The sequence below is a fragment of the Trachypithecus francoisi genome, unplaced genomic scaffold (assembly GCF_009764315.1).
Source record: "Trachypithecus francoisi isolate TF-2019V2 unplaced genomic scaffold, Tfra_2.0 Lachesis_group5, whole genome shotgun sequence".
Taxonomy (NCBI): Eukaryota; Metazoa; Chordata; class Mammalia; order Primates; family Cercopithecidae; genus Trachypithecus; species Trachypithecus francoisi.
In genome coordinates this window covers 94,269,235-94,290,854 of record NW_022681470.1, presented here as the reverse complement: position 1 = coordinate 94,290,854, position 21,620 = coordinate 94,269,235, and the positions used below count along the sequence as shown (strand labels likewise).

General features: G+C 49.8%; 2 protein-coding genes across 9 annotated transcripts; both read right to left on the bottom strand.

The window, feature by feature from the left end:
• Positions 1-123: 123 nt before the first annotated feature.
• Positions 124-7,041, bottom strand: SCAMP3 (secretory carrier membrane protein 3). 2 transcript variants are annotated; one of them, XM_033196241.1, is made up of 9 exons: positions 6,696-7,038; positions 6,263-6,340; positions 4,820-4,942; positions 4,613-4,733; positions 3,096-3,224; positions 1,626-1,785; positions 1,413-1,514; positions 826-943; positions 124-565 (listed from the first exon to the last, which is right to left on the bottom strand). In XM_033196241.1, the coding sequence occupies exons 1-9, from the start codon at positions 6,759-6,761 to the stop codon at positions 419-421; spliced, it is 1,044 nt and encodes a 347-aa protein (XP_033052132.1). In that variant the 5' UTR covers positions 6,762-7,038; the 3' UTR covers positions 124-418. The 2 variants fall into 2 exon arrangements, with proteins under 2 accessions (XP_033052132.1, XP_033052133.1); XM_033196242.1 differs by lacking the exon at positions 6,263-6,340 and having other exon boundaries at positions 6,696-7,041.
• Positions 7,042-7,471: 430 nt separating this feature from the next.
• CLK2 (CDC like kinase 2) lies at positions 7,472-18,059 on the bottom strand. 7 transcript variants are annotated; one of them, XR_004433637.1, is made up of 14 exons: positions 17,736-18,059; positions 15,370-15,539; positions 13,730-13,958; positions 12,949-13,036; positions 12,534-12,600; positions 12,251-12,367; positions 11,272-11,438; positions 10,400-10,494; positions 9,242-9,371; positions 9,062-9,144; positions 8,815-8,894; positions 8,544-8,634; positions 8,172-8,307; positions 7,472-8,000 (listed from the first exon to the last, which is right to left on the bottom strand). XR_004433637.1 is itself a non-coding variant. In XM_033196234.1 (13 exons), exons 2-13 carry the CDS (start codon positions 15,537-15,539, stop codon positions 7,818-7,820), a joined length of 1,500 nt encoding a protein of 499 aa, XP_033052125.1. In that variant the 5' UTR covers positions 17,736-18,059; the 3' UTR covers positions 7,472-7,817. The 7 variants fall into 7 exon arrangements, 6 of the variants coding, with proteins under 6 accessions (XP_033052125.1, XP_033052126.1, XP_033052127.1 ...); XM_033196234.1 differs by lacking the exon at positions 8,172-8,307; XM_033196235.1 differs by lacking the exon at positions 8,172-8,307 and having other exon boundaries at positions 12,949-13,033.
• Positions 18,060-21,620: the final 3,561 nt, after the last annotated feature.

Genomic DNA, 21,620 nt, shown 5'->3' with positions numbered 1-21,620 from the left:
ACCGCCCTGCCCCTCCTATCTCCCAGTTTACACTAAAGCCGGGTCGGACCTTCCCACCTCACTCCACACTCTCCTTTCTCTTTCATAAGGCCTAATTCCCAATGAAGATTCAGGAAACGGGGATGTCAGTTCCAGTTCCACTTTCTTTTTATTTAAATAACCGAAGCAACAGCTGTGGCACAGCAAAGGGAAGCTGGGTTGGGGCGTGTGAGAGGTGGCAGCAGTGTGGCCTGCTGGGGGGCCTAGGTCACAGTGGACTCCCCCACACGCCTGTCAGGTTCAGCAGTCATGGCCATAGGATTGGGAGCACTACGGAGGAGCCATCAGGTACTGATGTCTCTCCAAGTCCCAGAGACCTTAGGGATGGGAGCTAAGTCAGCTCCCTCAAGTGGCAGGGCCAGGGCATCCCAGTCAGGGGTCACGGGGCCCGGAAGGCATTTTCAGCAGCCCCAGCGGCTGCATTGGCAGCTGCGGTTCGCACCGCAGGGTTGGAGAAGACACCAGCAGCAAATTCTTGCTGGGCCTTCTGAAAGCTGGCACCTGTGCGGCGGTATAAGGAGTGGATCTGCAAGTAGAGGACAAAGACATTGCAGCACATTCCAGCAACTGGTTCCCCACCCCAGCCTAACAGCATCACTACCACTCAGCAGCCTGCTGCCCAGCATACATACACACACACACACACAAAAACACACACCCCAGAGGTCCATTAGCTGAGAACCACCCAGCAGCCTGACCTGTGCTGGTTGCTCCTGAATGTTCCACCCAGGCCCCTGGGGACCCATGATCTCACCCTCCCAGCCCCACCTTCAACACAGCCCTTACCCGTTTCAGCATGACAATTCCTAGCACAGCAATGCCAGTGAAGAGCAGGGCGACCAGCAGCATGAGCACGGCTACTGCTGTGTTGGCCTTCAGCACCACCAGAGCGGAGATCCAGCCGCTGTAAGGAGGGGAAGGAGGTGCCAGTGAAGTGGGTCTCCTCAGCTTCTCCACTGGTTATGTCACCAACGTCCCCTGTTCCTACCCTTCCCATCAGTAGTGGCTCCCCTGTCAATCTGGCAGTATTCCAAGCACCACAATCCCAAACTATATCTACTCTCTTCATAGTTTAATTCCAGTTTCTGAACCATTAGCCCTGAGCTCTCCAAGCTCTTCCAGGCACTCGTCTGGGGATTCTTCTTCCTCCTTTCAACCATGGTTCTGTGTCTCCTCCAGGAGGCCGCCTCGCATTAGCCAAATGCAGCATTCTTCCCTTCAATCTATATGAGTCAAGATGTCTTATATCTCATTAAACTAGTACCTCCCAAGGATTAAAACCACATTTCCTTTTTCTGAACAACTCCTATCTCAGCACCCAGTGCTGGCTTGGTCTAGAGGGAAAGGTGAGGGTGGATGACAGCCTCACAAACCTGAATCCCCAACCTGGGATACCAATGGCCTGGAGGACAAAGAGCACATCCTGGACGAAGAAAATGAAGAAGAAAACGAAGAAATTGAATGAACTGTCACTCCTACAAAGAGGAAAAAAATGGGGAGGGTGGGAGAAGAGTTAGAACTGAAGGATGGGCAGATGTGGGGCCCATCCTAGGTCTCCATCATTCTCCCACCACTAACACACTTACCGGAAAGCCTTATACATGGGGCGGTACCAGCAGACAAAGGAGCAGGGCGTGAAAAGGAGGACCCAGAGGATAGAAAGCCCAAAGCCTGCGCCATTGTTGGTTTCCACACAGAAGCTGGCCAGGCAGGCGAGGAAGTTCAGGAGAAGAGCCAGCGTGCTGCCTAAGGGGCAGAGGGACAGGATGAGGAGTCCTTCTGGAATGCAATGAAGACTCCTTCTCATCTATGCTCACCCTGTAACTAATTCACCAAACATGGCGGAGCAAAGAAAGGAAGGCAACTGCTGCCTTCATGGAATCCTCAACGGGGAGATGGAGAAAGCAAATCTCAATAATGTGTGATCCCCTTGCAAAGACTTTTTTTTTTTTTTTTTTTTTTTTTGAGATGGAGCCTCGCTCTGTCGCCCAGGCTGGAGTGCAGTGGTGCAATCTCAGCTTACTGCAAGCTCCACCTCCCAGGTTCACGCCATTCTCCTGCCTCAGCCTCCCGAGTAGCTGGGACTACAGGTGCCGGCCACCACGCCCAGCTAATTTTTTGTATTTTTAATAGAGACGGGGTTTCACCATATTAACCAGGATGGTCTCAATCTCCTGATCTTGTGATCTGCCCACCTTGGCCTCCCAAAGTGCTAGGATTACAGGTGTGAGCCACCGCGCCCGGCCTTTTTTTTTTTTTTTGAGATGGAGTTTTGCTTTTGTTGCCCAGGCTGGAGTGCAATAGCATGACCTCTGCTCACTGCAACATCCACTTCCCCGGTTCAAGTGATTCTCCTGCCTCAGCCTTCCAAGTAGCTAGGATTCCAGGCATGCACCACCACGCAAGGGTAATTTTGTATTTTTAGTAGATAGGGTTTCTCCATGTTGGTCAGGCTGGTCTCAAACTTCTGACCTCAGGTGATCCACCCACCTTGTCTTCCCAAAGTGCTGGGATTACAGGCGTGAACCACTATGCTCAGCCCAAAGACATCTAAAGAATTCAAAATATATTCATGCATAGGGACAATAAAAAGTGGGGAGAGGCCGGGCGCGGTGGCTCAAGCCTGTAATCCCAGCACTTTGGGAGGCCGAGACGGGCGGATCACGAGGTCAGGAGATCGAGACCATCCTGGCTAACACAGTGAAACCCCGTCTCTACTAAAAAATACAAAAACTAGCCGGGCGAGGTGGCGGGCGCCTGTAGTCCCAGCTACTCCGGAGGCTGAGGCAGGAGAATGGCGTAAACCCGGGAGGCGGAGCTTGCAGTGAGCTGAGATCCGGCCACTGCACTCCAGCCCGGGTGACAGAGCGAGACTCTGTCTCAAAAAAATAAATAAATAAATAAATAAAAATAAAAAGTGGGGAGAGGGCAAGAACATTTGCTAGCAGGCTGGTGAGTTCTAAATAGAAGTGAAGTGTTTGGTTCTTGGTGAGCGGACCCCAGGGCAGCTAAGAGATCTACCTGTAATTTCCTCCAAAAGGCTTCTCACTACTCACACATCCAGAGGTAGTACATGGTGGATACAGTCTTCTGAAATTCTTGGGGGATCTCCATGGAGATGTCCTGGAAAAAGCAGGGCTGAACTGGACAAAAAGAAGGTAGAGGGGGCCAATTGTTCTGTCGAGCTGTAAGGCACAAGAAAAACAGATGGACCCCAGAAGTAAGGCAGAGACCAACAAAGGAATCACTCGCCCTTCTTTCTATCCCTGGATCCTCTTTCTTTCTTTCTTTTTTCTTTTTTGAGACAGGGTCTCACTGTGTTGTTCAGGCTGAAAGGTAGTGGTATGATGACGGTTCACTGTAGCCTCAACCTCCTAGGCTCAAACAACCCTCCCACCTCAGTTTCTTTTCTTTTTTTTTTTTTCCTGAGATGGAGTTTCGCTCTTGTTGCCCAGGCTGGAGTGCAGTAGCGTGATCTTGGCTCACTGCAACCTCTGCCTCCCGGGTTCAAGTGATTCTCCTGCCTCAGCCTCCTGAGTAGCTGGGATTATAGGCACGTGCCACCATGCTCAGCTAATTTTTGTATTTTTAGTAGAGACAGGGTTTCATCACGTTGGCCAGGCTGGTCCTGAACTCCTGACCTCAGGTGATCCACCCGCCTCAGCCTCCCAAAGTCGTGGGATTACAGGCATGAGCCCTGGCACCTGGCCATCCACCTCAGCTTCTTGAAGAGCTAGGACTACAGACAGATACCATCACGCCCTGCCAATTTTTTTCTTTAATGTTTTGGAGACAGGATCTCACTATGTTGTCCAGGCTGGTCTCTTAACTCCTGAGCAGAAGCAACCTGCCTGCCTCAGCCTCCCAAAGTGTTGGAATTACAGGCGTGAGGCACCATATCCAGCCCTGGATCCTCTCTTTTATCTCCAATCTGGGGTCCAAGGAGACAAGGGAGAGTGGAAAAACTAATACTGTTCATTATTATTTAAAACATCCAAGCACTGTGCCAAGCACTTCACATATCTTGTTTAACCTTCACAACAACCCTGTCAAACAGATGCAAACATGGTTTTCATTTTATAAATGGGGAAACTGAGGCACTCAAGATTAAGTAACTTTCCTAAAAGCTCATGGTTAGTAAGCAGTATCTCCAAAATTCGAACTCAGCAGTCTGACTCCAGAGTCTAGTTTTTTTGTTTTGTTTTGTTTTTGAGATGGAGTCTCACTCTGTCAGCAGGGTGGAGTGCAGTGGTGCTATCTTGGCTCACTGCAACCTCTGCGTCCCGGGTTCAAGCGATTCTCCTGCCTCAGCCTCCCAAGTAGCTGGGACTACAGGTGTGTGCCACCATGCCCAGCTATTTTTTTTTTTTTTTTTGTATTTTTAGTAGATACAGGGTTTCACCATGTTGGCCAGGATGGTCTTGATCTCTTGACCTCGTGATCCGCCCACCTCAGCCTCCCAAAGTGCTGGGATTATAGGTGTGAGCCACTGTGGCCGGCCGAGCTCAGGCTCTTAAGACCTGTTTTTGCTCCTCCCAAACTCTCAGATGCTCTTCCCCACTCTACTACTTACTAGCTGTGCCCCCCAGGGCAGCATGCTGCAGCTCTCGCTCCCTTCGGTCCAACTCCTCTGCCTTCCGGTTGAGCTCCTCCTGTTTCTTTAGCAGTTCAGCTGTAGCTGCTGCAGCTGAGGCCTGCCCAGTGTGAGCAGACAGAGATGTGAGCCCTGGGCCCAAGGACTGGCCCTTCTCCCCAGCCCTCACCTGCACACCTCCTGTACCTGAGTGCTGTAGGAGCCATAGTTCTTAGGTTCTGTGGGGCTGAGCTTTCTTGAGGGCTGCAAGGAGGGAGCTGAGGGTGGAGGCAATGGGGCAGGGGCTGGAGGCTCATAGGCTGGTGGTGGCTGTTGAGGAAAAGACCTTAGTGATCATCTAGTCCCTCATAACACAGGAATCTAGAGTCTGCTTGAATACCTTTAGACTCATGATGTAAGGAAGCAGCCTTTCCCCCATTTGTTAGGAAGCTAGTTCTTCTGTTGAATTTCTGTCAGAGAACCCTATGATGACCTGTAGCAACCTTATCATCCCTCATATCCAATTTCTTAGCAAGGACTCAAATCACTCGTCTACCACATCTCCCCATTTAACTGTGCTTTTTTTTTTTCCTTTTCTTCTGGGGATAGGGTGTGGGGGTCTCTCTCTGCCACCCAGGCTGGAGTGCAGTGGTGCAATTATCACTCACCGAAGCCTCAAACTCCTGGGCTCAAGCAGTCCTTCCATCCCAGCCTCCCACGTAGCAAGGACTACAGGCAGGTGCCACTACACCTAGCCAATTTTTTTTTTTGTTTTTTTTTTTTTGAGACGGAGTCTCGCTCTGTCGCCCAAGCTGGAGTGCAGTGGCACGATCTCCACTCACTGCAAGCTCTGCCGCCTCCCAGGTTCACGCCATTCTCCTGCCTGAGCCTCCCGAGAAGCTAGGACTACAGGTGCCGCCACCACACCCAGCTAATTTTTTTTTTGTATTTTTAGTAGAGACGGGGTTTCACCATGTTTGCCAGGATGGTCTCGATCTCCTGACCTCGTGATCCGCCTGCCTCGGCCTCCCAAAGTGCTGGGATTACAGGCGTGAGCCACCGCGCCCGGCCACCTAGCCAATTTTTAAAACGGTTCAAGAGATGGGGGTCTCACTGTTGCTCAGGATGGTCTCCATCAAATTCCTGGGCTCAAGCAATCCTCCCACCTCAGCCTCCCAAGTGGGATTATAAGCTTGCACACCATGCTTGGCTCCCCCGCCCCCCCTTTTTTTTTCAAGTACCATGAAAACCCCTTAAATTCTTACAACTCACCATTTTCTAATCCAGTGGGACAAACAGGTGTAGTCCTCCTCATTCCTTGCTTTCAAACTGCACACCTAACCTAAACTCCAACGAGCCCCAACCTTTATTTTCTTCAAGAAAGCCTTCCCATACAGAACATTGGTTAAAGCCTTGCCAGCCTCCAGATGTTCCCAGGACTGACTTTTAGAGCTCAAACCATTCGGGTTGGTGGCCCTGGTGGCCCTAGAAGGATGAGGGATCCCATGGCTGACTAGCCTCTCTCAGGGAACTGAGATCACAGTGCCTCTTCCTTCCCGTGCATGCAAAAAAGTCCCCTGTACCCAGGCTGACTTGTCTCACTGGCAAACCCTCCTCTTCCTTGAATTCCTGTGCTCTCCAGTAGCTCACCTCCCGGGTCTCAAAAGGGTTGTAGACGTCAAGAGTGGCATACTGCCGGCTGGGTCGGTGCTGGATCACAGCTGGGTCCTGAGGGCAGAGACCTGGGGCTCAGCTGGCGCCCGGTGCCACTTAGGGGAATTCCCAGGGAGCATTCCCAAACTGCCTGTGGCTCCAAGTACTGCACCTTCCGGGTCACGCCGTTGTCCCAGGACTGGGACAACATATACCTCGAATCCATCATCCAACACTGCCAGCACCAGCCCATTAAGGGGCAGGGCCCGCCCCCCAGAGTGCTCACTGGTCTAGAGTGGCTGTCACCCCACGTGGCGGCTCTTCCCAGGATCAAATGTCACGAATGGGGATGGATACAAGGTAGCCCGACCCTACAGAACCGAGAAGAATCAACCTGACTGCCCAAAAGAGGCCGACCGGCGCGAGTCACCTGAAAGGGGTTGTCAAGCTCGCTGGCCTCGGCGAATGGGTTTCCGCCGTCTCTGCTCTGAGCCATGTTTGCAACTGCGACCTCCGCGGCCCTCTGCCCTCCACGCCCCTGCCGCAGCAGTGGCGGTAGTGGTAGACCTCAGAGTCCACTTCACTCGCCTCAGTTCGCCCCGCTTCTCTGTGCACGGATTGGTTCCACCGACCGGAAAGGCCACAAGGATCCCCGCAGCAGCCGTGGGTTGCGCCTGCGTCTTGGCCAAAATCTAAGACGGAAGTGCCCCGACGTGATATCTCTAACCCAGGGCCCACAACCAAGTACCGCCCCTCTTCTATGTGACTTCCTTCCACTAACGAACTACACTTCCCAGCAGGCCTCGCGTAGGAATCCGGCCTTCCTAGTCTCTCGAAATGGACGACGGGAGCCTTCTGACCGGCCCTGCCAAAACCCTAGGAGTCAGATTAAGAACGTTTTCAACCTGGGTTTCTGGCTCTATACTGGGGCGCAGCCCAATGACTCTAGGAGTCAGATCTTTCCCAACTCGCATGATTCCACATCCGAGAAGTGCCACCATATAACACTTCTCTATTCTAATCTGAAAGAAATGCCCCACCCATCGCTACCCTCCCCTATAAGGTGGACAGGGGAAATAAACTGGTAGCCTGGCTCTGCTTAATTTTGGAGGGTAAGAAGGACTCCCTTCATACCCAAAACTCAAGAAAGTTTGCCAATCGTTTCATCCCTCCACCCCAGCATTCCCAAACCTCCAACTCCAGGGATGGGGGTCAAATGAAGCACATTATTTTATTTCACAAAGACTGTACAAAATTCCTTATAAAACATTGGGTAGATGCCACCTGGTTACCTCACTCGGTCCCCATCCAACTCCATATGAGGGGGCAGGTGAGGGTGGAAACTGTGTGGAAGAGCATTATGTACAAGGCAGGGGTTGAAGTGATAGGTACAAGTTCTTTCATATTTACACTATTTCACATATTCACAGGTATATAGACAGCCAGGAGGAAGGAGTGAACTCTGGCTCGTTCTCTTGTATAAAAAAGCACCAGTGTCCTGGACTGGACACCCACTGCTATAAAAGATGCAGGGGGGCCCAGGGCCTGATCGTCACCGACTGATATCCCGACTGGAGTCCCACAACTTGTTGGGTGGCTCAGCCCGAAGGCGGGTGAAGAAAGGATGCTGAAGGGCTTCACCCAAGGTCAGCCGCTTAGCTGGTTCATACTCTAGCATGCTTTCAATCAGATCGAAGAGCTGGTGGTGTTCCTCTGCCTCTGAGGTCAGATACCGCTGGTGGAGGAGGGCAGGAAAAGGTGAGGCAGAATGCCTTATAAACCCTGCCTTCTTCAAGACCCTACCTTTCATTCTTGGAGAACCAAGGCTCTGCTTGCAACCAATTTGAAGGCTACCTAACCACGACCACACCAGGACCAACGTTTCTGATATTATAGCTCAACCTACCTTCCCACTAGCACAATTACTCCATAATCTTTGAAAGTTCTTTCTACTTGTATATCCTTGTCAACTTCATGAATCTTCTTTAGTTCCTCATTAAAATGTAAGCTCTTCAAAGGTAGTTTATTCTTTTCTGTCTGACCTAAAGAATCCAGGACATTGCTTTGATCTCTGGTTGTCTCAAGGTTAGGCTGTCTAACCTCCTTCCCTCCACAAAACCACTCCCTCTTATGTTTCCTCTGTTGACCAAAGATGTCTTCTTTCAGCTTTCCTCCCCTCCTTTCCTAACCCTCTGGTTGTGAAGAGCATTCCAGGGGCAAACCACCCCAAGAAGTGACTTCTGGATGGTGGGCACTATTTATCCCGAGCCCAGCTCACCCGCAGCGGTTTGCAGTTCTCACGAACATAGCGCCCAGCTGATGTGTTCTCATCCCAATCCAGGCGACCCCGGTAAAAATATTTCTGCTTTCTAGAGGGGAAGGGGAGGTTGAGGAATCAGAAGGTCACCCTTGTTACAATTCCCTTATTTCCCCATCTGAAAGTAACTGAGGGGACAGGAGGCATCAAAGAAAAAAGAAAATGATGTGAAATAGACCAATTCTGTGGAGAGAAAAGGAAAAGGGTTAACTAGTGCCCACTCAAGGTTCACCTTGTCTTTCGGATCATCCGGGAAGGGATAGGACCCAATATCCTTTCCATCATGGCTAGATGCTCTCTGTTGTCATGGGTCTGAGAAACAAAAACAGAACTGAGCATGGGACTGAAAAGGGCATGCTGAGGACCAGCTGCCAGGAAGGTGGCCAATGTGGAGAACTGAGTAGGCAGGTCCTCAGCAGACAACAAAGCAACCAGGTAGAAGAATGCCAGGTGGTCAAGTAAGATATCCCATCACTTACCTGGAAGAGGGTGAATCCCACATAGTACTCAAAGATGATGCAGCCTATACTCCACACATCACAAGGCTGTGACCAGCCCAACTCTGGGTGAGAATGGGAGGGAAAAGGTGTTATGAGGCTTAGGTGGCCCCACCCTCACCACATCATGTCACACACTTGGACAGCCTTGCCCTCCCTTACCAAGGATGACCTCTGGTGCTCGGTAATGGCGAGTGGAGACAATGGTGCTATGGTGCTCATGGTCAAAGGTGGCACTGCCAAAGTCTACCACCCGCACAGCTGTGCTCTTCACACTGCGCTCATCTCGCTTCTAGGAGCAGAGGAGGAACAGGATGAACCTCTGCACCCAGACTGAGATTCCACCAGTATTCTCTACTGTGCTTCTGAGCCTTAAAAAAGCTACTGTGATCCCCTGCCTGGCCCCACAAGCCCTGGGAAATTTCCTGTTTTACAGTTTCCACCACATCCAGCATAATACTTTTAGAAGTAGGGGAGCAAACGGATTAAGAAATGATTCTAGAACAGCATGCACGTCTGTAAGCATCTGAAGACTACAGCCAAGTGCCGGATATACAGTTATTCTGAAAACATGTAACATGTAGCAAATGGGTTTTTCTGAAAAAAATGTAACATGTAGCAAAGGGGTTTCTCTGAAAATATATAACATGAGGCAAAGGGGTCAAGGGAGGGAGAGCTTCTTTAGGTCTGAGATCTCCATCATCTCCAGTTAGTCAAAGGAGCCAAGCTTTCCTACCTCACAGAAATATACATCTCAAAAAAGAAGTCCGGGCCAGGAACTGTGGCTCACACCTGTAATCCCAGCATTTTGGGAGCCCGAGACAGGCGGAGGTTAGGGGTTCGAGACCAGCCTGGCCAACATGGCAAAACCCCATCTCCACTAAAAACACAAAAACTAGCCAGGCATGGTGGCGGGTGCCTGTAATCCCAGCTACTCCAGAGGCTGAGGCAGGAGAATCACTTAAACCTGCGAGGGAGAGGTTGCAGTAAGCCAAGATTATACCAATGCACATCAGCCTGGGCAACAGAGCAAGACTCCGTCTCAAATAAATAAATAAGTCAGTCAGTCAGTCCAAAAAGAACCTTAAAAATTTTCACCCTACTGGAAAGTTATATGACGTCCCCTGTACAAGTTATCTCCCAATTTAAGTCTTAAGAGATCTCTCCCTTTCAACCTATCTAGTTTTACCCACTTGGAACCAGACAGGGAGAAAATGTGGGAGGACAAAATAAAAAGGGAGAAAAGAAAGGGCTCGGCACAAGGCAAAGTGGCCCAGCTGCCTACCCCCAGTAACCAAGGGCAGACCCTATCCATCTTACCTTCTCTAGGTTGTAGGTGAGCTCATAGTCTGAATTCACAAACAGAATATTTTCAGGCTTGAGGTCTGTATGTGTCAGCTTGTTATCATGGAGGACTGTAGGGGAGAAGGCCAGGTCAGGCTTGGTGCAGGTGGCCAGAGCTAACTGGTATCAGCTGACCCCAGGCCTGGTTACCTAGGACAAAGCCAGTGAGGAGACAGGTCCAGAATCATGAGAGGGCTGCTTTCTGCTCTACGTCTAAATGGAATGCCTGGTCTAAGAAGCTCTGCTCTATCTACAATAAGATACATATGTATCTCAACTGATGTTAAAAAAAAAAAGTTTGCTTTGAGTTATAGTGTGTATACACTTTGCCATGTGTCTAGATGGCATTATGTGAACTCAGTTCTGTGAAACTGTATTGTTTTGATGACTCCAGAGGAATAATGTACTTCTCTGAATTCCCCACCTTGCCCCTTAGCTGAACTACATACTCTGTGTTCACATCTGCTTTGCTTTGAATGAACATGTCATCCTAGACAAATGTAAGCCTTTAGCCTAAGGAGTGTATTTTTGTCTCTTTATGTTTGCTGTCTGACTGATGCTTTCCCAAGAAGAGGAGGAAAGAAAAAGGGGAGGGTAATTAAGTGCTTTGATTCCAAAGGTCTTCTCTTCTAGCTGCTGCTAGTTAGGTATAGCCTAACCTAAGAACAGTCAGTGACGATAAAGACATTAGTCAAGGAGTTAAGTCAGAAGACATTTCAAGATGACAGTAAAAGAACTGCAGATAACAGAGAGCTGACTGTTTAGGGGCTTCACCAGTGCACAACCGACAGAGAGATCCAATGAAGGGAGGGGATGCCGGAGAGTCCATTTCAGCCCACCCCACTCACACTTGACAGCCTGGCACAGCTGGAAGGCCATGTGGCGCACTTGGTGGATGGGGTAGGGCAGGTAGTTGTTGTCTTTGAGGAAATCGAAGGTGCTAAGGCCCAGAAGCTCAAAGGAGATACACATGTGGCCATGGTAGTCAAACCAGTCAAACATCTGGACACAGAGGCTGAGAAGAGAGATGGGGGAAGGGGGATTATCTGATGAGCTCTCATCTGCCCATCAGCCCTCCAACAAGGAGGTACTTCATAGCTGTTGATTCCACATACTTGTGTAAAACCATGCCAGTTAATATTAACACCAAAATTCAGTTCAGCTAGGGAATAGCCTCTGTAAGACCCAAGAAGAATGGTACTACTTGCCAAGTTTCAAAATATCTTCCTGCATCATTTTAAATAGTTCAAAAAACTATTTACTGAAGAGCTGTTGAGTGCCAAGTTCCAAACAGTACAGATCCTGGATCATCAAACTGTCCATCCTAAACCCCAACCCCAGCCCAACTCCTGAGATTCATTCACCACCAGCTACCACTGGGCTCCTGTTTACACCTACTGGCCTCATATCTTGGCTTAATGTCCTTATTCCATTTTTGGACTGTGAATGTATGTGAACAAAATACTACTGCATAAATGTCTGTGGCCTTACCAGCATAGTTCTACTTATAAAAGCTTAATTCGTTGTTCGATGAGGTTGATGCTCAGTCCTAGGGCTATGTCCAGTGTGTATCTCTACAGAACTCATTCTAGGCTGGGGTCAAACTACAGAGCAATCTAACTTCCCTGAAAACAAGGGGAGTGGATTAAGGCATGTCATAGGCCCCTGCATTCCTACTTTGATGTTCTACTACTCTAACATGATGAACAAAAGATGAATGGATGAGAAGGTCTAGGATTCCCCTGTCTGCCTAAACCAGATCTAGAAGTCTCTCCTGAGTAGGGGTTGGGCCTCTCAGCCTCCCTACATATTTTCTTGCTTGCTTACTTCTTGTTGTCAGGGTCTTTCTCGTTTATTTTCTCCAGCACGTTGATCTCAAGTCGAGCTGCTTCCTTGTACTTCTCCACATTCTTAATGATCTTCAGGGCAACTCGAGCCCCACCCCTGTAAGTTGGCAGGAGAGGCTTTTGCTGGGTTCTCAAGAATGTCTCAAAATGAACAGGGCTGTAAGGGGACTAAGAAATCCTACCTTAGGTTAATTAGCAAAATAGCCCCATATAACCCCCACCATCTCTTTATCCCCACATAGTAGGGAGGGACTGACAGTTACCTGCGATGGTCAACACATTGTACAACTCGGCCGAAGGTTCCCTCTCCTAAGGTGCTAACGATTTCATCTGAAATGAAAGAGAGCAGGGTCGGGGAGAGGGAGGGAGAGAAGGTGGGGAATGAGCTGAGTTGGAAGAAAAATGGGGACAGCAACCTGGGGTGGAGATGAAGGAAGGGGAACAGATACAGATGGTCACAGGGGAAGAGAACCCCTGCGTGATTCCCACCACCTTTAACCCAGGGGCCGTGAGAGCTGGGAGTGGACAACAGAGGTCAATTCTCAACAGCAACTCAAACCACCCAGATAAACAACACCACTGAGAAAAGGCAAGAGGCTGTGACTCAGGTTGGCTTGGGACGTTAGGATGGCTATGGGACCATTACAGGCTATAGGATTGTTACGATTTGGCTTGTACATCGCTCTTGTAGCCAGTCCCCGACGTGGTAGATGAGGTGGCCCTCAGCGTCGTCCTCTACACTCTTGGCTCTCCGGCTGCTGTGCTGCTGTCGGGGGGCAGGGGGGGTCGGAGCAAGCCAGGTGTCGGAGCGGGGGCCGGAGGGAGGCGGGGTGGGTGGTAGAGGGGTCACCGGTCACAGGCGCCCAGCCAGGGGGGACAGACGATGATGGGGGACAGTGGAAGGGAACACGTCAGATGCAGTAAGGTGGATCGGTGTGAGAAGAGAGAGCGGCGCATAATCCCAAGTCCCCAAACCCAAAACAGGAACAGGGAGAGGCATAGGCAGAGCAGGGAAGTGGTGTTGTTGCCAATGTCACCCACAACCCCATGCTCTACACAATGCCCTTCCGGGCAGATACAGATCTCCCCTTGCCCCCACCCAAGCCCGCCTGCCAAGGGGGCTACAGAGCCCAGGGCTTGGGGGAAAAAGGCAGTTCACAAGCAAGGTCCCCATTAAAGAGTGGAGGCCGCTGGGGCGGAGAAGCTGCTCCCAACACAATAAGCCCAACATGCCAGGGAGAGCACTGGGGGTCACAAATGCTCCGTGCCCATCCATCTCCAAAGCAGATTCCAGGGCCCTTCAAGAGTCGGAGAGCTCCTAAGAGGGTAGGCAAACTCAGTGCCCACCTCAGTGTTCATGCCCCAATGTTCAGCTGAGAACAAGGATACTTCTCACTTACCAGAGTCCTAGAGGGCCTGCAGAAGAGTGGGGAGAGGAAGGGTCTGGGCTGGCACTCACCGAAGATGAGCGGCTAAATGTCCGGCTGCGCCTCCTCCGCCGTCTGTGCTTCCTCCGGCTGCTGCGCTGGCTGCGGTAACTGCTGTTTTCCCGCTGATATTCATAGGAATGCCGATAGTCTGTATCATAGTAGGCATCTCCCCGATCCCGGCTATAATCGTTGCGTCTGTAGCTGCCACAGTATCGCCGGTCATACACCCTCCGGTCGGATGAACGATCATCGTAACTGCTGTTGGGTAACAAAAACCAATTAGGCGTATCTGTTCAGACCACATTCCCTACCATATCCTGTGACAAGGTCTTGCCTTAGTGAGGACTAATAGTAATGCTAGAAAACTGTTCTCGGCCGGGCGTGGTGGCTCAAGCCTGTAATCCCAGCACTTTGGTAGGCCAAGATGGGCAGATCACAAGGTCAGGAGATCGAGACCATCCTGGCTAACACAGTGACACCATGTCTCTACTAAAAAATACAAAAAACTAGCCAGGCGAGGTGGCGGGCGCCTGTAGTCCCAGCTACTCAGGAGGCTGAGGCAGGAGAATGGCATAAACCCGGGAGGCGGAGCTTGCAGTGAGCTGAGATCCGGCCACTGCACTCCAGCCTGGGCAACAGAGTGAGACTCTGTCTCAAAAAAAAAAAAAAAAACCAGAAAACTGTTCTCAGACACTTTGTTGAGTCACTGAGAGGACCAAGGGACCAGAGAAGTGAGATAACGAAGCGCATCTGCCATGTCACCAAAACCTCTAAAAAGGCATCTGCAGAACCACTCCCTATTGGGGCCTTTTTCCCACTGCAGTGATACAAAGAAACAAAGACTCATTTTTTTCTCAAGCTTTCCTGACTGAAATCCACCCTTGCTCTGAACCATCCCTAACCCATTCTTTCCACTGAACATGCCACTAAAATATTAAAACTGGGCCAGGCGTGGTGGCTCACGCCTGTAATCCCAGCACTTTGGAAGGCCAAGGCAGGTGGAGCACTTGAGGTCAGGAGTTCGTGGTCAACACGGTGAAATCCTGTCTCTACTAAAAATACAAAAAAAAAAAAAAAAATTAGCCAGGAATGATGGCACATGCCTGTAGTCCCAGCTACTTGGGAGGCTGAGGCACAAGAATCGCTTGAACCCAGGGCCGCAGAGGTAGAAGTGAGCTGAGATCTTGCCACTGCACTCCAGCCTGGGCAACAGAGTGAAACTGTCTCAAAAATAAATAAATAATATTTAAAAATTTAAAAAATAAAATAAAATATTAAAAACACAAAGATCTAACTTTGTCTTATCTGTCAGCTTATTAGTTACCCGTAGCTCCCAGTCCTTTGCACATGCTTTCCCTCTGCCCAAAGACACTTCCCCCACCTGACTGCTACTTGTCCTCCAGACATATACAGATGTCGCTTTCTCTGCAATGTATTCTCTGAATTACACATCCTGCCCCACTCCAACCAAACCCACTGGGTACATCCTCAGTTCCTCATTATGTATTCTAACACTTAACACTGCAGCCCAAATGGCTTCTTTGGTTCTATCCTGACACAACCTTCAGCCAACTATTTAATGCAACGGTTTTAGCATATAACTAATATTTGTTGAACAAATCAATGAGTGAGTGACCCTGTATTTGAGTATCTCTTCCTGAGGCCTCACCTTCGAGAACGGACATGGTAGCTGTCCTCTCGCCGGCGCCGTCGTGTCCGGTCACTACTACTTGACCAGGAGCGACTTCTTCGTCGCTTATGCTTTCGGCTCCGATAGTGTTCACGGTAACTCTCCCGGCTGCCTCGCTCTGAGGAATGGTACCTTCGAGGATGAGGCATCTGGAAGGGAAGGGAAAGCGGAAATAGGAAAGTTCTGAGTTTTCAGAAGTCTCCTCTAAGGACTGGCTGCTCCAAAGATGCTAAGCTGCTTTCCCCTCTTTTATTTCTGCCTCTTTTTACCACACACAACTTCCTCAGTCTTCCTCTGAACTTACAATTCCTCCTTATTGGAGTATAGCCACGTACTAACTCTGGCTGAAACTCTAGAAAGCCCCCAAACGCATCCCTCATTACTCTCCACTCAGTTCAAGTGTTTTTTTTTCTTGAGACGGAGTCTTCCTGTGTGGCCAGGCTAGAGTGCAGTGGCACAATCTCAGCTCACTGCGACCTCCACCTCCCGAGTTCAAGCGATTCTCCTGCCTCAGCTTCCCATGTAGCTGGGATTATAGGCACGTGCCACCACTCCTGGCTAATTTTTAAATTTTCAGTAGAGACGGGATTTCACCATGTTGGCCAGGATGGTCTCAAACTCCCGACCTCAGCCTCCCAAAGTGCTGGGATTACAGGCGTGAGCCACCGCACCTGGCCAGTTCAAGTGTTCTATCCTTATTTTCTTCACACACAGCTCCATGAAGACCTTCAGGTCTAGGACACAGTTAATTACAACGGGAAGTGTATGACGACGATGGAGACTGCCACGGTGTATCCCCAGTCAGGATCTAAGATATAGATCTGTGCGATGCTGAGTTCCTCACAAGTCAATAAAGCTTTGGTTTACAGTTATGATAAATGTTGTACACTCATTAAGAGTACGTCTTATCTCCCCAAGTAGACTATCAGTGTCCTGAGGGTAGGAATCCAGTCTCCCAGGTTTCTACATATACCAGGTAAACGCCAAATACTATCAGTTCCAAGGATCTGGGTCGGGCCCTTTGAAGAAACTTAATCATCTCTCACATCTTTGGCCAACTCTACCTTGAGAGGTTTTAATGTAGTAGGCCACAAAATACAGTCAGCATCCCATCTGGCCCCTCCACTCTTGTGCTTGAGATGTAGAGAATAACTGGTGTGTGTGTGTTTTTTAAACGGAGTTTTGCTCTTGTTGCCCAGGCTGGAGTGCAATGGCGCAATCTCGGCTCACCACAACCTCCGCCTGCCGGGTTCAAGCGATTCTCCTGCCTCAGCCTCCCGAGTAGCTGGGATTACAGGCATATGCCACCATGCCCGGCTAACTTTGTATTTTTAGTAGAGACAGGGTTTCTCCATGTTGGTCAGGCTGGTCTTGAACTCCCAACCTCAGGTGATCCGCCTGCTTTGGCCTCCCAGTGTGCTGGGATTACAGATGTGAGCCATCGTGCCTGGCCAGTAAGTGGTTTTTAATTAATATCAGCCCTACTTAGCTGACAGCTGGCCACCTTCCAGTTAATGGAATTGGAATGGGATGGTTCACAAATCTTTTCCTTTAAGGAAAAAAGAAAAAAATCACTGTCACAATCCAGGAACATGAGAATAAGAAGGCAGAATAAAATGAAACAGGCCCAGGGACAGAAGTCTTGGTGGTGGTGCATGAGAATCAGGTATGCAAATGGTTTAACGATTCCAATGTCTGACCACCATTCTGTATCACTTCTTCCCAACCTCCCCAAATTGAGGAGGGTGGTATTTGATGCATTCTTGGTGTAACTGGGGACGGGAGCATACCAAGATGCAAGCACAAGATTTTCCCAGCACAGCCATCCTAATCAGCATAGCCACATAAATGCCATCTCACCACATACGACCATCAAACGGCCTCACAGCACTTTCCCCTCAAAGCATCACTAGCCTACCTTTCTAAACTTCGAAATCTTTTGCTTTTTCCTTTCTCACTCAGAAAATCCAGAACTCCTACAGGCAAATTCTTCCTGCATGCTCCAAGTGACACTGTGATGTATTCCTCCCCTCCAGCTTTGATTGGACCCCTGAGTCCAACTTTTGATATTCCACTCCTTCACATCTCTGGAACCACTCCCATCCTTACTCTACCACCCCTTCTAGTCTGGCTCCGCCCAAGTTTCCTACAGGTCTTCTCAGTACATCCAATGCAGGCCGACCTCCTTTCCCTTCATCTCCCTACTTCGCCGCTTCGTAGGTCTCAACTCTCCTCCTCTCCAAATCTCGCCCCCGTCCCTTGCCCCCAATCCAAGCCTAACCCCGCCCGCCCCGCGGTCGCCATCTTTTCGCGCGGCCCCGCGGTCAGCCAACCCGCGCGCTCACCGTTCTGGCGGCGAGGCCCGTGCGCTTGTCCCACAGGAAGTCCGTGATGGCGGCGGCACTGCGGCCGGAGTCCCGGCACCCCCGCGGCGACGAAGTGCTGCTCCACACCCCCAACCCGGGACCCTGGGACCTCCCGCCCCGTTCCCGGGCTCCGCTTCAGTCCCGCCCGCCCCGGCTCCGTCCCCGCCCCTAAGATCTGCTTGGCGCCGCTCGCACCGCCCCCGCCCGGGGCCCGATCCCAGCTCGGTCTCCGGCTCTGGCCTCTCCGCTCCGCCGCCGCCGCCGTGAGCGAGCACGCACGCACGGACTCACGTCTTGCGTCGCTTCCCAGCTACCCCCTGGGCACCGCCCCCAGGACCGCGCGCGCCACCACGTGCTCACGTAGCTGGCGGGCATCAGCCTGTCAGAGCCTCGGAGGTACTGGGGGCGGAAGTTCATAGGGGCGAGGAGGGTCCACGGGGACAAGCTGGAAGCCTTCGGGGCCCGCTATGCCCCGCCTCCTGTCCTTTCCCACTCCCTGTTCAATCTTTTACCCTTTGCTTGGAGACGTGTGGCTTAGTTAGGTTTGGAGTTTAAAAGAAAGGATTGTCATTGTCAATACAGTGTCGCTGTTCTGCAAGCCCGACTCTAGTGAGGCTTGATGGTGAAGTCTCATTCTTCTGCATAGCCTGAAAATAACCATTTCTTAAAACACTTCATCTACCTATCCCCAGGACAAAAGTCTGCCACCTTTTGTCAACAACAAAAGTTATGCACGACTCGGGGTGGGGTCACAGCCATGGGGGAAAGGTTTAAGCAATGGAGGGTTAGAGAATCGGTTGCTGAAAAGGGGGACTCACTTGAGAACTGTATCCTAAAGTGGCTTACATAATGTGTGAGAAATATAAGTTTACTAGGGCTGGGCGCGGGGGCTCAAGCCTGTAATTCCAACACTTTGGGAAGCCGAGGCCGGCGGATCACGAGGTCAGGAGTTCAAGACTAGCCTGATCAACATGGTGAAACCCCCGTCTCTACTAAAAATACAAAAATTAGCCGGGCGTGGTGGCATGCGCTTGTAATCCCAGCTACTCAGGAGGCGGAGGTTGCAGTGAGCCAAGATCGTGCCATTGCACTCCATCCTGGGTGACAGAGCGAGACTCTGTCTCAAATAAAACAAAACAAAACATATATATATACACACACATACGTTTACTACAGGCGTGCATCACCACGCCCAGCTTTTTTTTCTTGTAGAGATAGTGCCTCACTTTTGTTACCCAGGCTGGTCTTGAACCCTTGAGCTCAAGCAATCCTCCCCCGTCGGCCTCCCAAAGTGCTGGGATTACAAGCATCAGCCACCGCGCCTGGCCAGTTTACTAAATCTTAAAAAAGAACAGGAAGGCTGGGTGAGGTGGCTCACGCCTGTAATACTAATACCAACACTTTGGGAGGCCAAGGCGGGTGGATCAATTGAGCACAGGAGTTCGAGACCAGCCTGGACAACAGGACGAAACCCAGACTCTACAAAAAATACAAAAATTAGGCCAAGTGTGGTGGCTCATGCTTGTAATCCCAACACTTTTGGAGGCCCAGGCAGGTGGATCACTTGAGCACAGGAGTTCAAGACCAGCCTGGCCAACATGGTGAAACCCCGTCTCTACTAAAAATACAAAAATTAGCCAGGTGTGATGGTGGGTGCCTGTAATTCCAGCTATTCTGGAGGCTGAGGCACGAGAATCGCTTGAATCCGGGAGGCGGAGGTTGCAGTGAGCCGAGATGGTGCCACTGCACTCCAGCCTGGACAACAGAGTGAGACTGTGTCTAAAAAATAAATAAATAAATAAACAAACAAATAAATAAATAAACAAATAAATGAAAATAAAAATTAGCCAGTCATGGTGTCTTCCGCCTGTAGTCCCAGCTACTCGGGAGGCTGAGGCAAGAGGATCACCTGAGCCTGGGGAGGTCGAGGCTGTAGCGACCCGTGATCGTGCCACTGCACTCCAGGCGACAGAGTGAGACTCTGTCTCAAAAAATAAACAAATAAAAAAAAGAAAATGAGAAGGAGAAGTAGTTACTCTACAGAAGGAATTGAGAAGTGGTCAGAAAGGTAAGTTGGAAGAGAAATAATATAATCTGAGAATAACTATATTAAAGTCAGGGAGCTGAGCAAAGTGGTTCACACCTTTAGTCCCAGTTACTTAGGAAACTGAGGTGGGAAGATTGCTTTGAGGCTGCAGTGGGTCATGATCGCACCGCTGCACTCCAGCTTGAGCAACAGAGCAAGACCCTGACTCTATAATGAGTAAATAAATAAAGTCAGGAAATATTAGAGAGGAGTTGGATGAAGGATAGTCAGATGGAGGTTAGATTAGATAACCAGACATAGTTTAGAGAAGTTCTCTGGAATAGAAGATGAAGGGCAATCAATGAAGGAGTTGGGGAGAGAGAAGTAAAGATTTCACTTCCTCCTCCTGGAACATTTTTTTAGATTATTAATTTATTCAACAAGCATTTACTGAATGTCCACTATGTGTCCAGCATTGTGCCAGGTGCAAGGTTCCTGTTTCTCAGAGTTTCACAATCTAACAGGAGAGACAAATCTGTAAATAAATAATGAGACCACGCTCACGCCTGTAATCCTAGCACTTTGGGAAGCCAAGGCAGGAAGATCACTTGAGCTCAGGAGTTCAAAACCAGCTCGGGCAACATAGTGTGACCTCATCTCTTAAAATAATAACAACAATGGTAGCCCTGTGACATGAGCTGCTCAAAGCAGTGGTGCCCTGGCTGCTGTAAAAAAGCTCTAGAATAGGCCAGGCGCGGTGGCTCAAGCCTGTAATCCCAGCACTTTGGGAGGCCGAGACGGGCGGATCACGAGGTCAGGAGATTGAGACCATCCTGGCTAACACGGTGAAAACCCGTCTCTACTAAAAAATACAAAAAACTAGCCGGGCGATGTGGCGGGCGCCTGTGGTCCCAGCTACTCGGGAGGCTGAGGCAGGAGAATGGCGTAAACCTGGAAGGCGGAGCTTGCAGTGAGCTGAGATCCGGCCACTGCACTCCAGCCTGGGCGACAGAGGGAGGCTCCATCTCAAAAAAAAAAAAAAAAAAAAAAAAAAAGAAAAGCTCTAGAATAGACCCTATCTGGGGAAAGGAGAGATGGAAATGTGTTTCTAGGTTTCCTAGAGAAGGTGAGATCTGAACCAAGTGTTTGAAAGTGCATTGGAGGAGAATACCAGGCAGAGAAAATATTTGCAAAAGCATAGAGACAAGGCAGCACAAAGTCTTTCAGCATGATTGGGGCTCTGGCTTTCACGAGGGGGACGGTCAGAGGACAGACTGTTGAAACTAGGTCCAAATTTTTGGGGCCTGGTACACCATGCTAAGGAGCTTAAATGTACCCCGGTAGAAGATGGGAAAGCCTGATGGACTTCAAGCAAGTGACATAGCCATAGTTGGATTTTAGGAAAGTAACTGGCAGGGAATGGAAGAAGAATTGGCTTGGAAGAAGTCGAAGACTCTTTTAGAGGTTTCGAAGTAATTTAGGTGAAAAAATGCTAAGGGCTTGAAATGAGGCAGTGGCAATAAGAATTGGAGATGAAGGGAAGAATTGGAGATGTAGGGAAGAATCTGAGATATTTAGGAGTTTATAGCACTTCGCATAGCGCAGCAATTTACCTGTCTGTCCTTGGGCACAGATGAGCAGTGGCTTTATGGCTAGGCCTTTGTTTTTGTTTTGTTTTGTGTTGTTTTCCATTACTACATGGAGATGCTAAGAGTATGACTTTTGTATCCACTCAATGACAGGCAGAGTTGCACTTCATGAAGGCTGACAGAATGAATTAGGGAATTAAAGACTTGGGGAAGCAGTTCGGAGGAGACCAAAAAGACAAGAATATGCCT

Excerpts from the sequence above, each read along its gene's own strand:
- SCAMP3 (XM_033196241.1), bottom strand. The coding sequence starts at position 6,761 with ATGGCTCAGAGCAGAGACGGCGGAAACCCATTCGCCGAGGCCAGCGAG. Across the intron at positions 6,341-6,695 it reads AGCTTGACAACCCCTTTCAG|GACCCAGCTGTGATCCAGCA; the intron begins GTGACTCGCGCC and ends CTCTGCCCTCAG. Across the intron at positions 4,734-4,819 it reads ATGGCTCCTACAGCACTCAG|GCCTCAGCTGCAGCAGCTAC; the intron begins GTACAGGAGGTG and ends CACACTGGGCAG.
- CLK2 (XM_033196234.1), bottom strand. The coding sequence starts at position 15,539 with ATGCCTCATCCTCGAAGGTACCATTCCTCAGAGCGAGGCAGCCGGGAG. Across the intron at positions 8,895-9,061 it reads TGGGATTCACCCTCTTCCAG|ACCCATGACAACAGAGAGCA; the intron begins GTAAGTGATGGG and ends TTTGTTTCTCAG. Across the intron at positions 8,001-8,543 it reads AGAACTGCAAACCGCTGCGG|CGGTATCTGACCTCAGAGGC; the intron begins GTGAGCTGGGCT and ends CTCCTCCACCAG.